Source organism: Saccopteryx bilineata, chromosome 5 (assembly GCF_036850765.1).
Source record: "Saccopteryx bilineata isolate mSacBil1 chromosome 5, mSacBil1_pri_phased_curated, whole genome shotgun sequence".
In the NCBI taxonomy this organism is placed as follows: Eukaryota; Metazoa; Chordata; class Mammalia; order Chiroptera; family Emballonuridae; genus Saccopteryx; species Saccopteryx bilineata.
In genome coordinates this window covers 70,227,314-70,241,369 of record NC_089494.1, presented here as the reverse complement: position 1 = coordinate 70,241,369, position 14,056 = coordinate 70,227,314, and the positions used below count along the sequence as shown (strand labels likewise).

The 14,056-nt window shown below is 34.7% G+C and overlaps 1 protein-coding gene across 1 annotated transcript in view; it reads right to left on the bottom strand.

Moving 5' to 3' along the window:
• SCN7A (sodium voltage-gated channel alpha subunit 7) overlaps positions 1 to 14,056 on the bottom strand; it is a 98,954-nt gene that overhangs the window by 30,064 nt on the left and 54,834 nt on the right. Inside the window, exons 13-14 of the mRNA XM_066233918.1 lie at positions 6,896 to 7,069; positions 5,136 to 5,486 (exon numbers count right to left, since the gene is read on the bottom strand). Of these exons, the coding sequence (XP_066090015.1) occupies positions 5,136 to 5,486; positions 6,896 to 7,069 (525 nt within the window). The remainder of the gene's footprint in view (positions 1 to 5,135; positions 5,487 to 6,895; positions 7,070 to 14,056) is intronic.

Here is a 14,056-nt window from a genome sequence, read left to right as displayed (position 1 = left end):
AACATTGTCCATAGGTTCTTGGAAATTGTGACCTCTACTGAAACAACATATAAAAAAACCAAGTTTATCAAAGGCTTGATATAAATAAGAACTAAGTTCTAACAGCATATTTCTGGTCACAAAACATCACTAAATATAAATAAATATTCAAAACATTTTAAACAAAGAAACAATGTCAGCTATACATACATTTAAGAAATATAATAAAAAAAGAATCACAATTATTTTTCAACCCACTTATTCCACTTCAAGGTCACAGGTGGGTGGCAAAAATGACATTAAGTAAAATGATGTTATTGGAGGAACTGCTGTATATACAAGTTATATATCTTTTTCCTTCCTCCATTTCTAATTTTTTTACCCATTAAGATATACTGTTGAAATAAGTATATTGACAATTAACATGTACATAAAATAAGCATATAAAGATCTCCAAACACCCATTTTTTAACACTTCTTTAAGAATTCTGGATTTATGTGATGAGATGGTCTCAGATACTCTGAAAATTACTGTCTCTTCTCATGTACACACACACCTGAGAAAATATGAACTGCCCATTATTCAGTGTCAGTCACAATGAGCTGCTTTTAATTCTTTCTACCTATATTTTAATATATATGAATAGATAAATTGCAAATAACATTCTTATGGGAAAATCAAAATATTATTGCACAGATATTACTGGCATCAGTAATCTTAATTTCAACCATATTTTGGTGTAGCAATAAAATGTAGAGTGCAAGATGGCTCAAAATTGGGAATTTCTTACTGATGAGATAATCTGAATACTGATATATTTTCTATAACCTACAATGACAAAGTCTCAGAAGGCAAACTAAAAAAACAAAAAAACAAAAACCTGAAAATACAATGATCAAATGCCAATACCCTCAGAGATTTGTATGATTGGTCTCACATGAGTGTCTCTTTTTGACAAAAAGGCTTACTTACAAATAATCTGGGCAGGGACTCCATGACCCTTGTAGGAACTACACTATTAGCATCTCTATCATTTACAAAAGACAATGAGTTCAGGATGTAAAAGGGCAAGACCAAATATAATTTAAGATGTTGGTTGTTTCTTTTTCCACCTTTGTTTTAAGTATTAGGCATGGTGACAAATAAGAGAAGGATGTTAGGTAAGAATTTCATGACTATAAACATGAGTAGGAACCACATTTTCTCTTAAGTAGACAACTAACACAGTGCTAATGAGTAGGAACCACATTTTCTCTTAAGTAGACAACTAACACAGTGCTAGGCATGTTAGTGGTATTTGTTGGAAAATTATTTTTTTTCTTTTATTTTTTACAGTGACAGAGAAAGAGAGTTAGAGAGAAGGATAGATAGGGACAGACAGACAGGAACAGAGAGAAATGAGAAACATTAAGCATCAGTTTTTCATTGTGGCACTTTAGTTGTTCATTGATTGCTTTCTTATATGTGCCTTGACCGTGGGGCTACAGCAGACCAAGTATCCCCTTGCTCAAGCCAGCAACCTTGGGTCCAAGCTGTTGAGTTTTGCTCAAACCAGATGAGCCCATGCTCAAGCTGATGACCTTGGGGTTTCAAACCTGGGTCCTCTGCATCCTAGTCCAACGCTCTATCCACTGCGCCACCGCCTGGTCAGGCGGAAAATAAATTAATTGTAGAATAAATGAAAGAATAGATTGTGTGTCATAATTTGGACAAGGAAAAATTATGCTACAAATATTGTATTTTTAAGACCTAGCAATCTAAGGTTTCTTATACACACACACACACACACACACACTCACATACTCATATACAAGCATACCTATATATGTAATAAGGATGTAAAAGGGCTGGAAATAAAGTTCACAATATTCTGGAAGTATGGTACAAATGAAGAAGTGCTTCTGCTTTGTTCAAGTGTGGTTTAAGTTAAAAATGGCCTGATCTCTTAAAGGTTTAAAAAGGAAAAAAAGATGTGTAAATGACCAAATCTATAGAGGTTTGATTACCTCTTCTAATTTGAGGATTAATAAAGACAGAGGGGAAATACAAATTATATTATATAGCTTTCAGTCACAGTTTTATAGGAATTCAACGCACATATTGCTTCTGTGTTGAGATAAAAGGTAAAATAATATATATAAAACAAAACATCCTAAAGTTTTCCCTGAAATTTGCTCTTTCAAAACTATCTACCTATTGTGTGAGAATTGAGCAACTCATGACAAAATAAAGTAGTGTGGAAGAGTAAGGAAATTCAAGATTGACTTAAGAAATTATTTTTCTGATTAGTAATCAAAGAATTTAATGGCTCTTCTATTTTAATATTGTTATAATTATATCAACATATTTAATTTGGGAATATATAAGTATATATGGAATAACATATTTATGATCTTTTTTTTTAATTTTTAAAATGCAACTAAATTGACTTTGGGTGGAAAACACACAATGCAGTGCACATATGATATAAAATTTTACACTTGAAACCTATATAATTTTGTTAACCAATGTCACCCCGTACATTTATTAAAAAATAAAAAGCAACTGGATTTTATATTCAACTTTTTATTTCTTTCATTTTTTTATCCTTCTTTGGTTTATGTGACCTTGTCACAATTCAACTGGTGGCAACTACTTAAATTGCAGGCAAAACATCTGTAAAGTGCTTAACTGAAACTTCTAAAAAAATGTTAAGAAATTAATAAAATTCTGTAGATGTGGGAGATATAACATTTTAAATTGTAAAGAAAGTAAGCTTGACCAGGCGGTGGCGCAGTGGATAGAGGATTGGAGTGAGATGCGGAGGACCCAGGTTCGAGACCTCGAGGTCAACAGCTTGAGCGCTGCCTCATCTGGTCTGAGCAAAGCTCACCAGCTTGGACCCAAGGTCGCTGGCTCAAGCAAGAGGTCACTCAGTCTGCTGAAGGCCCACGGTCAAGGCACATATGAGAAAGCAATCAATGAACAACTAAGGTGTCACAACAAAAAACTGATGATTGATATTTCTCATCTCTCTCCATTCCTGTCTGTCTGTCCCTATTTATCCCCCTCTCTCTCTCTGTCTCTTAAAAAAAAAGTAAAATATTTCTGAATATTTACAGAGTGCTAACTGATTTTATTTAAATTACAATATCCCTATAAGACATGTATTAAATTATTATTTTATTCTCCTGGTAGATATTGTCAGGGTTTAAAAGACTATATAATATGCACAAAATAGCTTAACTGTTAGTATTATAGACTGAAATTTGAACCTGTGTTTGCTTGGATCTGAATTCTTTATTTTTCTATAACTCAACACTATTAAAAGACACCTTAGAAATAGAGTGGAGTGTATATATGTGTGTGAGTTGTTGTTTATCTCAACAGCCATCAACCATAGCCCTTACTTTGGGAATAAAAACCTACATTTCATTTGGTCAACCACTTTTATCCTGTTATTAGTCATATGATTTGGGTCTGTATTGACATCATTTTCAGCTTCAAGGAGATTCTGAGTGGCTTAATGTAATAATATATATTAATATATTCCACACCCTGGGAAATAAATAATAAATGTACTCCACACCCTGAGCTAGAGAGATCCCTTCAGAAATGAACCTGTGATTCAGAGCTAATGAGCTAATAGGAGAAATTTGCTGTGACTTCTGGGAAAGACAGAAATTTCTCTTCTATTAGACTTAAAGCTTAGACTGAAGCAGCCATCTTGCTAAAACAGAGGCCACCAGACAGTAAAGGGCATAGAAAAGACAGATAGGAGATTGGCAAAGAACTGTCTCTTAAGATCTTGTTTGTATATATGTGTCAACTGAAGTGAAATATCTGTTATTTTGAGTAATATATAATATATATGTTATATACATTATTTTTATATACGTTTATATATGCTAATATATATATTTTTAGCCATTTACAATAGTGTTTTCTGCCACTTGCGGTTGAAAATGTACTAATAGCTACAAAGGCAGAAGATATTTAAGTATTTTTACATATTAGGCACTGTTCTGGGCCTTGATGATGCAAAAAACAGTAATGATCCCTTCCTTTAAGGAGCAGTTTAATAAGAAAAGTAAACAAGTACATCAACAATGAAATATAAAACCAAATAATGTGACAGGGGTTATGACCAGAGCAACAGAGAAGTAACCAGGAAGGGTTCCAACACAATGTAATCTAATTTCCTGGAAATGTATTTAATCTCTATAATTTATGAGTAAAAAGCAAATACTGAGTCCTGTTTTTCTTTTTATTCTATAAGAACAGTTTTCTTTTCTAAGCCAGCTTCTTTCTTAGAAGTAAAAGCTACGGACTAAATTCATGTAGCACCAGATTAATTGTTGGAAATTTAAAAATGAAAGCTTTCTCTCTTAATGAATAAGCTTATATTAACTCTCCTTGAAGCTTTATAGACCAGTGGTTTTCAAATTCTGCAGCACAATTTAATCAAATAAGAATTCCTAAAAATCCTGATGACCAGGTTATGTCCATATACCAATAAAATCAGAATTTTTGGGAATGGATGCAAGACATTAGTATATTTTTATGAATTCCCCAGGTAATTCCACTGTGTGTTCAAGTTTCACAATGAGTGTTATGTTTAAATGCTTCTCAAAATTTAATGTGCATACAAATCACTTGAGGATGTTGTTAAAATCTTGATTCTGCTTCCATAGGTCTGGAATAAGGTCTGAGAGTCTTCATTGATAATTATATTCTACATGATGCTGGTGCTACTTTGAGTAGCAAGATTATAAACCAGTGTTATCCAACAGAAATATGATGTGTATATTTCACATATGCAATTTTTTAGTACTCACATTCAAATCATAAGCAAACAGGTGAAATTAATATGCTAACATTTTATTTAACTAAATATGTAAAAGGATTATCATTTAAAAATGTAATTCAATATAAAAATCACTAATGAAATAATTTAAATTATTTTTTTGATTAAAACTTTAGATCCACTGGATGGTTTTACACATTTTAAATTACACCATTTAAATTTCAGCTGATCAATAGCCACAACACGCTGGGTACCATCATGTTGAACAGTACAGTTATAGATCACTAGACCCCATAAGCCACACCATGAAAATATTAGACTATATTACATCAGATTCTCAAGGAAAATTTAGAAGTATATATGACTTACCAATAAGTTTCCAATTAAAATGACCATCATGTAAAACGGAATACAACTGAATTTTCCTGCTGTGTTAAAGCAATCCCATAAAGTCTCTATCCACTCTCCACAGAGAATCCGGAACACATTCAGATAGGAATGGAAGAAGTCAGCCATGTGCCAGCGTGGGTCTTGATAGTATAACTGGCAGACATTTACTTGGTTATGCCAATCTAATAGCTTCATGCCAACCACAGCAGAAAAAAATACGAATATGAAAAACAGCAGGATCAAGTCTTTCAGGGTCGCTAATGAGTTATTAAGAGTAAGCATCAGAATCTTAAACGTTGGCCAGTATTTCCCCAACTTGAAAATTCGCAACTAATAGAGTAACGTAAAAAGAAAGCAAGAATAGAAAAGAAAGATTAAAAAAGACTTGGTTACTACTTACTATGGTATTCAAAATTTTTTTATCAGCATTATACACACTCACATATATAGTCCATAATGTAATATTCCGTTTTGAGCATTGTTAACTAACCACTGAAAATTCATTTTGTGTACAATTCTTAATGCATTATACAAATTCTATAACCTTTTACACAAAATCCATATATATCCTCTTCTATTGATCTGTCAATGCCCATTTAATATTATACTACTACAATTACACAAGCTATAAGTTTCCATATCTGGTAGGGCAGCTATCCATTCTAGTTTGCTTTTCACAACACATTGGATATTTTCTCACATTCTGACAAATAGATAATATTAAAAAATAACTGTCAGTTTCCACTGAATTCCATTGGTTTCCATTGTGTATTTCCTTTTTAAAAGAACACTTTGAAGACCAAACACAACATTCTACAATCTAGGTTTAGTATATTCTTTTTCTTTTCACTTTTTTTATTTCTATTGATATACTACAAATTACGTTAATGTTTTAGCCACCATATCACAATGAACTTAGTCATCCAAAACCCACACATCATTTACATATGTGATATACATTCCTTAACTTTTTCTAGTATACATTTGGCTTTCTCTACTGAAGAGTATGACTTTACATTAATCCATGTAAAACATCTGTTACTAGTTGTTACTAGTCTTTCAGATATTTTGATCTTATCTTTGATCCCATTTTCTGTATTTCCTGGACTTGTTTCATTCATAAATTTCAAAACTACATCTTGTATATATTTTTCTCACTCATTAGAAAAATTAATGTTTGAGGATTTAAGACAGATTGTTCTTGATTCCTGCTACATTTTTTCAATTGTTTACCAGCATGGGACAATATATTACTTATCAAATACTTAACATTTTCTTAAATATTATTTCCTCGCTTAGTTTTATGAGTCTTACCACCACGCTTCATTGCAGATATATACTGATTCTGGCTTAGTTTTTATAATAACTGTCTCCTGGCCTGACTGGTGTTATATAAAGTTTTCTATCTTAAATTTAGAAATATCTGATTCCAGTTTCTTAGTTACACATTGACATTCATCTCCTGGGGCTCTTCATTACTTTGTTTCTCAAAACTGGTCTAGTACCTCTGGCCTGGCTTCCTAGAACTACATCTCAAATTTGTTACATATATGACTTATTTCCGTTAAGGCATTAAATAATGGTATTGGAGACCACTTCCTCTTTTCTGGGGCAGAATGAACTCACTTAATATTTCCAATATCCCAATGGTATAGGTATTACTATTCTTCCCATTTTATGTTTGAGGAAACTGAGATAAATTTTTATAAAATAAGATACTAGTTTTGGATTCTACTTACCACCCTGAATGGTTGAAGAAAGCCCAGTCCATGGACATTTGCTAGATAAATTTCTGCTAAACCATGGAACACAATTAAGCTATCAAAAATGTTCCAACCAACTTGGAAATACCCATATGGATGCATGGCAATTATTTTAAAAATCATTTCTGTTGTAAAAATTCCAATGAAAACCTAAATAAAATAAAAAAACACAGGAATGAGGATGTGTTTGCAATAGCTCTATCAGAACCCTCATTCACAGAAAGCGTAAGTTTTCAATATCACATTCCCCACAGTCCCTCTGTCAATATCTGATTAGTTTTGGAGTGTGTATTACAATAGACTTATATATTTTATTTAATAATCTAAAGTTAAACAATTTATACAAAATCTTTAATCATTTTAGGAAGTTAGTCTGGGAGGAAAATAAAAGAATATTTGAGAGTAAAAACATCTTTTAATCTTTTTAAGTGAGAGAAGGAGAGATAGGCAAACTCCTGCATGCACCCCGACAGGGATGTACCCAGAAACTCTCATCTGGGGCTGATGCTTTAATCAACTGAGCTATTCTCAGCACCAGGGACTGATGATTGAACCAACTGAGTCACTGGCTGGGAGAGGGGAAGAAAGAGAGAAGAGAGAAAGGGAGGGATAGAGAAGCAAATAGTCACTTCTCATGTATTCCCTGACTGGGGATTGAACTGGGACCTCTGAAGGCAGGGTTGATGTTCTATCTACTGAGCCAACAAGCAAGGGCCCTTTTAATTTTGAATAGTCTCTTTTGGTATATGGATTATTTGATAAGATGCTTAATTTTTCACCTAACCTATAATGACACAAGGGGTAAAGCATTTGAGCTGGAATGTTGAGGTCACCAGTTCAAAACCCTGGGGTTGCCTGGTCAAGGCACATACAACTAATATGAGTTGTATGTTCCCTCCAGCCCCTTTTCTATCTCTCTCTCTTTCTTATAAATTTTTTTTTATAGAAAAAAAATTTTTTTTTTCTGAAGCTGGAAACGAGGAGAGACAGTCAGACAGACTCCCGCATGCACCCGACCAAGATCCACCCGGCACACCCACCAGGGGTGACTCTCTACCCACCAGGGGGTGATGCTCTGCCCCTCTGGGGCATCGCTCTGCCGTGACCAGAGCCACTCTAGCGCCTGGGGAAGAGGCCAAGGAGCCATCCCCAGAACCCAGGCCATCTTTTGCTCCAATGGAGCCTTGGCTGCGGGAGGGGAAGAGAGGGACAGAGAGGAAGGAGGGGGGGCAGAGAAGCAAATGGGCACTTCTCCTAAGTGCCCTGGCTGGGAATCAAACCCGGGTCCCCTGCAAGCCAGGCCGACGCTCTACTGCTGAGCCAACCGGCCAGGGCCTCTCTCTCTCTTTCTTACTCTCTCTTTCTCTTCTCTTTAAAAATCAATCAATAGCCTGACAAGGCAGTGGCACTGTGGATCGAGCATTAGACTGGGATGTGAAGGACCCAAGTCTGAAACCCCAAGATCGTCAGCTTGAGTGCGGGCTCGCCAGCTTAAGCATGAGGTCGCTGCCTTGAGCATGGGATCCTAGAGCTGACCCCATGGTCTCTATTTTGAGCCCAAAGGTCACTGGGTTGAAGCTCAAGGTTGCTGGCTTGTACCCAAGGTCACTGGTTTGAGCCAGGGGTCACTCAATCGGCTGTAGCCCCTCACCCCCCACCCCCAGTCAAGGCACATATGAGAAAGCAGTTAGTGAATAACTAAGGTGCCTAAACAAAGAATTGATCCTTCTCATCTCTCTCCCTTCCTGTCTGTCCCTATCTGTTCCTCTCTCCAACTCTCTGTCTCTGTGAAAAGAAAAGCAATCAATAAAAACTGTTTTAAAAAAAGATATTTATTTTCAATTTGTAAAAAATAAAATAAGTACATATATGGTCCAGAATAACAACAACAACAACAACAACAACAAACCCAACAGAATAAACTTACGGAAACTGCGTTTTAAAAACTATACTGGCAGAAATAACTAAATTATTTTTTTGGTATCAAATAATGTGTACTTCAATAGTAGTAGCAGTTTGGCTGTTTATATGAGTACTAAGCAACTAAGCAAAATAATAAACAGTAATAAAAACAAAAAAGTTGAAACACTATATATGTTTGCTTGAATGTGACTTGTTTTTAAATTCATAGAAATTAGTTTTGCCTTTTGCATTGTATGGAATGAAAAGGATAGGTGAATCCCAACAAAACATTGTAAAGAATATGCTCCAATCTTAAGGTGGTAAAGAGCAGACAGGGTCAGGCACAGTTGTAGTCAGAATTTAAATCAGGTGTCAATGAAAAACTGTGTCTGTTATTTGACTCTTTCCCTATTCTGATTTATGGGGCTATGGTACCAACAGAGGGAAGAGAGAGGAAAGAAATAATTTCCAGCAACCTGTCAAGCAACTAGCGAGGAATCCCAAATTTACAATGGTAGAATTTTAAACTCTAGTTATAAACTTCTTCAGTGATAAGAACATTTACAAAGTAGGTCTTGGCACTGTGAAGTGGAGAAGATAGATAAAACCAAAAAACAAGTTCATCAAGTGCTTATATAATGCATTCAAAACATATTGGGGTTATCAAATAAAGTAACATGTTACTCAAGACTTTAAAAAACAAAAATCTATTTGGCTCCAATCCGCACAAAACACAGCTGAAAACAGGATGTGGGGAGGAGGGGCAGTAACTCAGGTATCCATGGAGATCTGAGATACACCTCCCCCTACTGAAGTAGAGAAAGCACCCCACACTCAGAGAATAGCTGGCAGATCAGGCCTTCAGAGTTTCAGGTTACACCACCATATTCTATTCCTTGGATACAGTTTCAAATAAGCCCCCTGCTGAGATCAGTAAACAAGACTACCACCGAGTTAAGAAAACTGAAAAGAAAACAAAGGAATCAAGACTTCAAAGCGGCTCTATTAGAAAAGCCAAATCTTACAGTGGGTTACAAACAACAGCTGATGTCAATCCAAGAAGACCTAGAAATAACACAATTGAAAATTTGAGACAGAAAACAACAACCCTAGACTCAACCAGCTCTACAAACAATACACCCAAACACATAGACATAATGGGAAGACAGAGAAGTGCAATCCAAATGAATTAACAAAAGAAACCTCCAGAAAATGAACTGAGTGATATGGAAATAACCAAACTACTGGATGCAGAGTTTAAAATTAGGATTATTAGAATGCTAAAAGATCTTAGAACAATAATGGATGGACACAATGAGCACACAAATAAAGAGATTACAAGCATCAAAAAGGACATTGAAATAATAAAGAAGAACCAGTCAGAAATGACAAATACAATTTCAGAAATGAAGACTACACTAGAAACAATTATAGCACACTGGATGAAGCAGAGGATCGAATCAGCGATTTAGAAGTCAAGATAAACGAAAACACAGAAGTGGAGCAGCAAAAAGAAAAGAGGCTGAAAAAATCTGAAGAAACTCTAAGAGAGCTCTGTGACAACCTAAAGAGAAACAACATTCGCATCATAGGGGTTCCTGAAGAAGAAGAGAAAGAACATGGGAGAGAGACCTTCTTCAATGAAATCATAGCTGAAAACTTCCTTAAATTGATGCAGGAAAAAGTCAAACAAGTTCAAGAAGCACAGAGATCTCCATTAAAGAGAAACCCAAAGAAATCTACAACAAGACACATCATAATTAAAATACCAAAGCTAAGAGATAAAGAGAAAATAGTAAAAGCTGCTAAAGAAAAAAAGGTTCTCACCTACAAAGGAGCCCCCATAAGGATGACATCCAACTTCTCAATAGAAACACTTGAGGCCAGAATGGAATGGCAAGATATATTCAAATAAATGCAGAACAAGAGCTTATAACCAAGACTTCTTTATCCAGCAAAGTTATCATTTAAAATTAAAGGAGAAATAAAAATCTTCCCAGACAAACAAACAAACAAAAACTCAAGGAATTCATTACAACCAAACCAATGATGCAAGAAATGTTAAGGGGGCCTGTTGTAAACAGAACAAAAGGGGAAAAATATAGTAAAAGAGGAATAAAGCTTTAAAGAATAAAATGGCAATAAACAACTACATATCAATAATAACCTTAAAGGTAAATGGATTAAGTGATCCAATCAAAAGACATAGGGTAGCTGCGTGGATAAGAAAACAGGACCCATTCATATGTTGTCTACAAGAGACACATCTCAAAACAAAAGATACACAGACTGAAAGTAAAAGGATGGAAAAAAATATTTCATGAAAATGAAAATGAAACAAAAGCTGGATAGCAATACTTATATCAGACAAAATGGACTTTAAAACAAAGGCTATAGTAAGAGATAAAGAAGGTCACTACATAAACAACTTAACTCTTCATCTAAAAGAACTAGAAAAAGAATAGCAAGTAAAGCCCAGAGGTAGTAGAAGGAAGGAAATAATAAAGATTAGAGTGGAAATAAATGACAAAGAGGCCAAAGAACCAATACAGAAGATCAATGAAACCAAGAGCTGGTTCTTTGAATGGTTAAACAAGATCAATGAACCCTTAACCAGACTCACCAAGAGAAAAAGAGAGAGGACTCAAATAAATAAAATTAGAAATCAGAGTGGAGAAATAACAACTGACACAACAGAAATACAAAATATTGTAAGAAAATACATAAGAACTGTATGCCAAAAATTAGATAACCTAAGTGAAATGGACAAATTCCTTGAAACATATAATCTTTCAAAATCAATCTGGAAGAATCAGAAAACCTAAACAGACCGATTACAACAAATGAGATTGAAACAGTTATCAAAAAAACTCCCAACAAACAAAAGCCCTGGGCCAGATGGCTTCACAAGTGAATTCTACCAAATATTCAAAGAAGAACTAACTCCTATCCTTCTCAATCTATTTCAAAACATTCAAGAGGAATGAAGACTTCCAAACTCCTTTTATGAGGCGAGCATAATTCTGATCCCAAAACCAGGCAAAGGCAACACAAAGAATGAAAATTATAGGCCAGTATCCCTGATGAACTTAGATGCTAAAATCCTCAACAAAAATTTCAGCAATCCGGATCCAACAATATATGAAAAAAAAATCATACATCATGATCAAGTGCGTTTCATTCTGGGGAGGCAAAGATGGTTCAATATTCATAAATCAATCAATGTGGTTCATCACATAAACAAAAGGAAGGAGAAAAACCACATGATAATTTCAATAGATGCAGAAAAAGCATCTGAATAAAATCCAGCACCCATTCATGATCAAAACTCTCAGCAAAGTGAAAATACAGGGAACATACCTCAACATGATAAAGGTCATCTATGAGAAACCCACAGCCAACATCATACTCAATGGGCAAAAATTAAAAGCAATCCCCTTAAGAGCAGGAACAAGACAGGGGTGCCTCCTTTCACCACTCTTATTCAACATAGTACTGGAAGTCCTAGCTACAGCAATAAGACAAGAAGATGAAATAAAAGGCATCCAAATTGGAAAAGAAGAAGTAAAATTATCATTATTTGCAGAAGATATAATACTGTATGTAGAAAACCCTAAAGTCTCAGTCTAAAACTACTTGACCTGATAAATGGCAGCAAAGTGGCAGGGTATAAAATAAATACACAGAAATCAGAGGCATTTTAATACACCAACAATGAACTGTCAGAAAGAGAAATTAAAGAAACAATTCCCTTCACTATTGCAACAAAAACATAAAGTACCCAGGAGTAAATTTAACCAAGAATGTTAAAGACTTGCACTTGGAAAATTATAAAACATTAATAAAAGAAATGAAGGAAGATACAATCAAGTGGAAGCATATACCATGTTTATGGTTAGGAAGAATAAACATCATTAAAATGTCTATATTACCCAAAGCAATTTATAAATTCAATGCAATACCTATTAAAATACCAATGACATATTTCAAAGACATAGAACACATATTCCAAAAATTTAGAAGGAACCAAAAAAGAGCACAAATAGCCTTAGCAATGTTGAATAAGAAGAATAAAGTGGGAGGTATCACACTTCTTGATATCAAATTATACTACAAGGCCATCGTACTCAAAACAGCTTGGTTCTGGCATAAGAACAGGCATATAGATCAATGGAACAGAACAGAGAACCCAGAAATAAACCCACACCTATGTAGATAATTGATATTTGACAAAGGAAGTAAGAGCATACAATGGAGTAAAGACAGCATCTTTAACAAATGATATTGGGAAAATTGGACAGCTACCTGCAAAAAAATGAAACTAGACCACCAACTTACACCACTCAAAAAAATAAACTCAAAATGGATAAGACTTAAATGTAAGCCTTGAAACCATAAGTATCTTAGAAGAAAACATAGGCAGTAAGCTCACCTACATCTCTCACAGCAATATATTTGCTGATTTATCTCCATGGGCAAGTGAAATAAAAGACAGGATAAACAAATGGGACTGTATCAAACTAAAAAGCTTTTGTACAGCCAAAGACAATATGAACAGAATAAAAAGACAAACCACACAGTGGGAGAATGTATTCGACAATACGTCTGATAAGGGGTTAATACCAAAATTTATCAAGAACTTGTAAAACTCAACACCAGGAAGACAAACAATCCAATAAAAAAAATGGGAAAAAAAATGAATAGACAATTCTCCAAAGAGAACATACAGATGGCCAATAGTCAGATGAAAACATGTTCAACATGACTAATCATTAGAGAAATGCAAATTAAAACCACAATGATATACCACCTCACATCAGTCAGAATGGCGCTCATTAACAAAACAACACAGAAAAAGTGCTGGCAAGGATGTGGAGAAAAGGGAACCCTCCTGCTGGTGGAAATGCAGACTGGTGCAGCCACTGTGAAAAACAGTATGGAGATTCCTCAAAAAATTAAAAATGGATCTACCTTTTGACCCAGCCATCCCACTATTGTAAATATATCTCTAGAACATCATAACCCCAACTGAAAAAAAAGAAAAGCATTCCATGTTTATGGCAGCATTTTTCACAATAGCAAAGATCTGGAAACAGCCAGGAGTCCATCAGTAGACAAGTGGATTAAAAAGCAGTGGTACATATACACAATGGAATACTATGGGGCCATGAAAAAGAAGGAAATATTACCTTTTGTAACAACATGAATGGACCTGGAAACTATTATGTTAAGTGA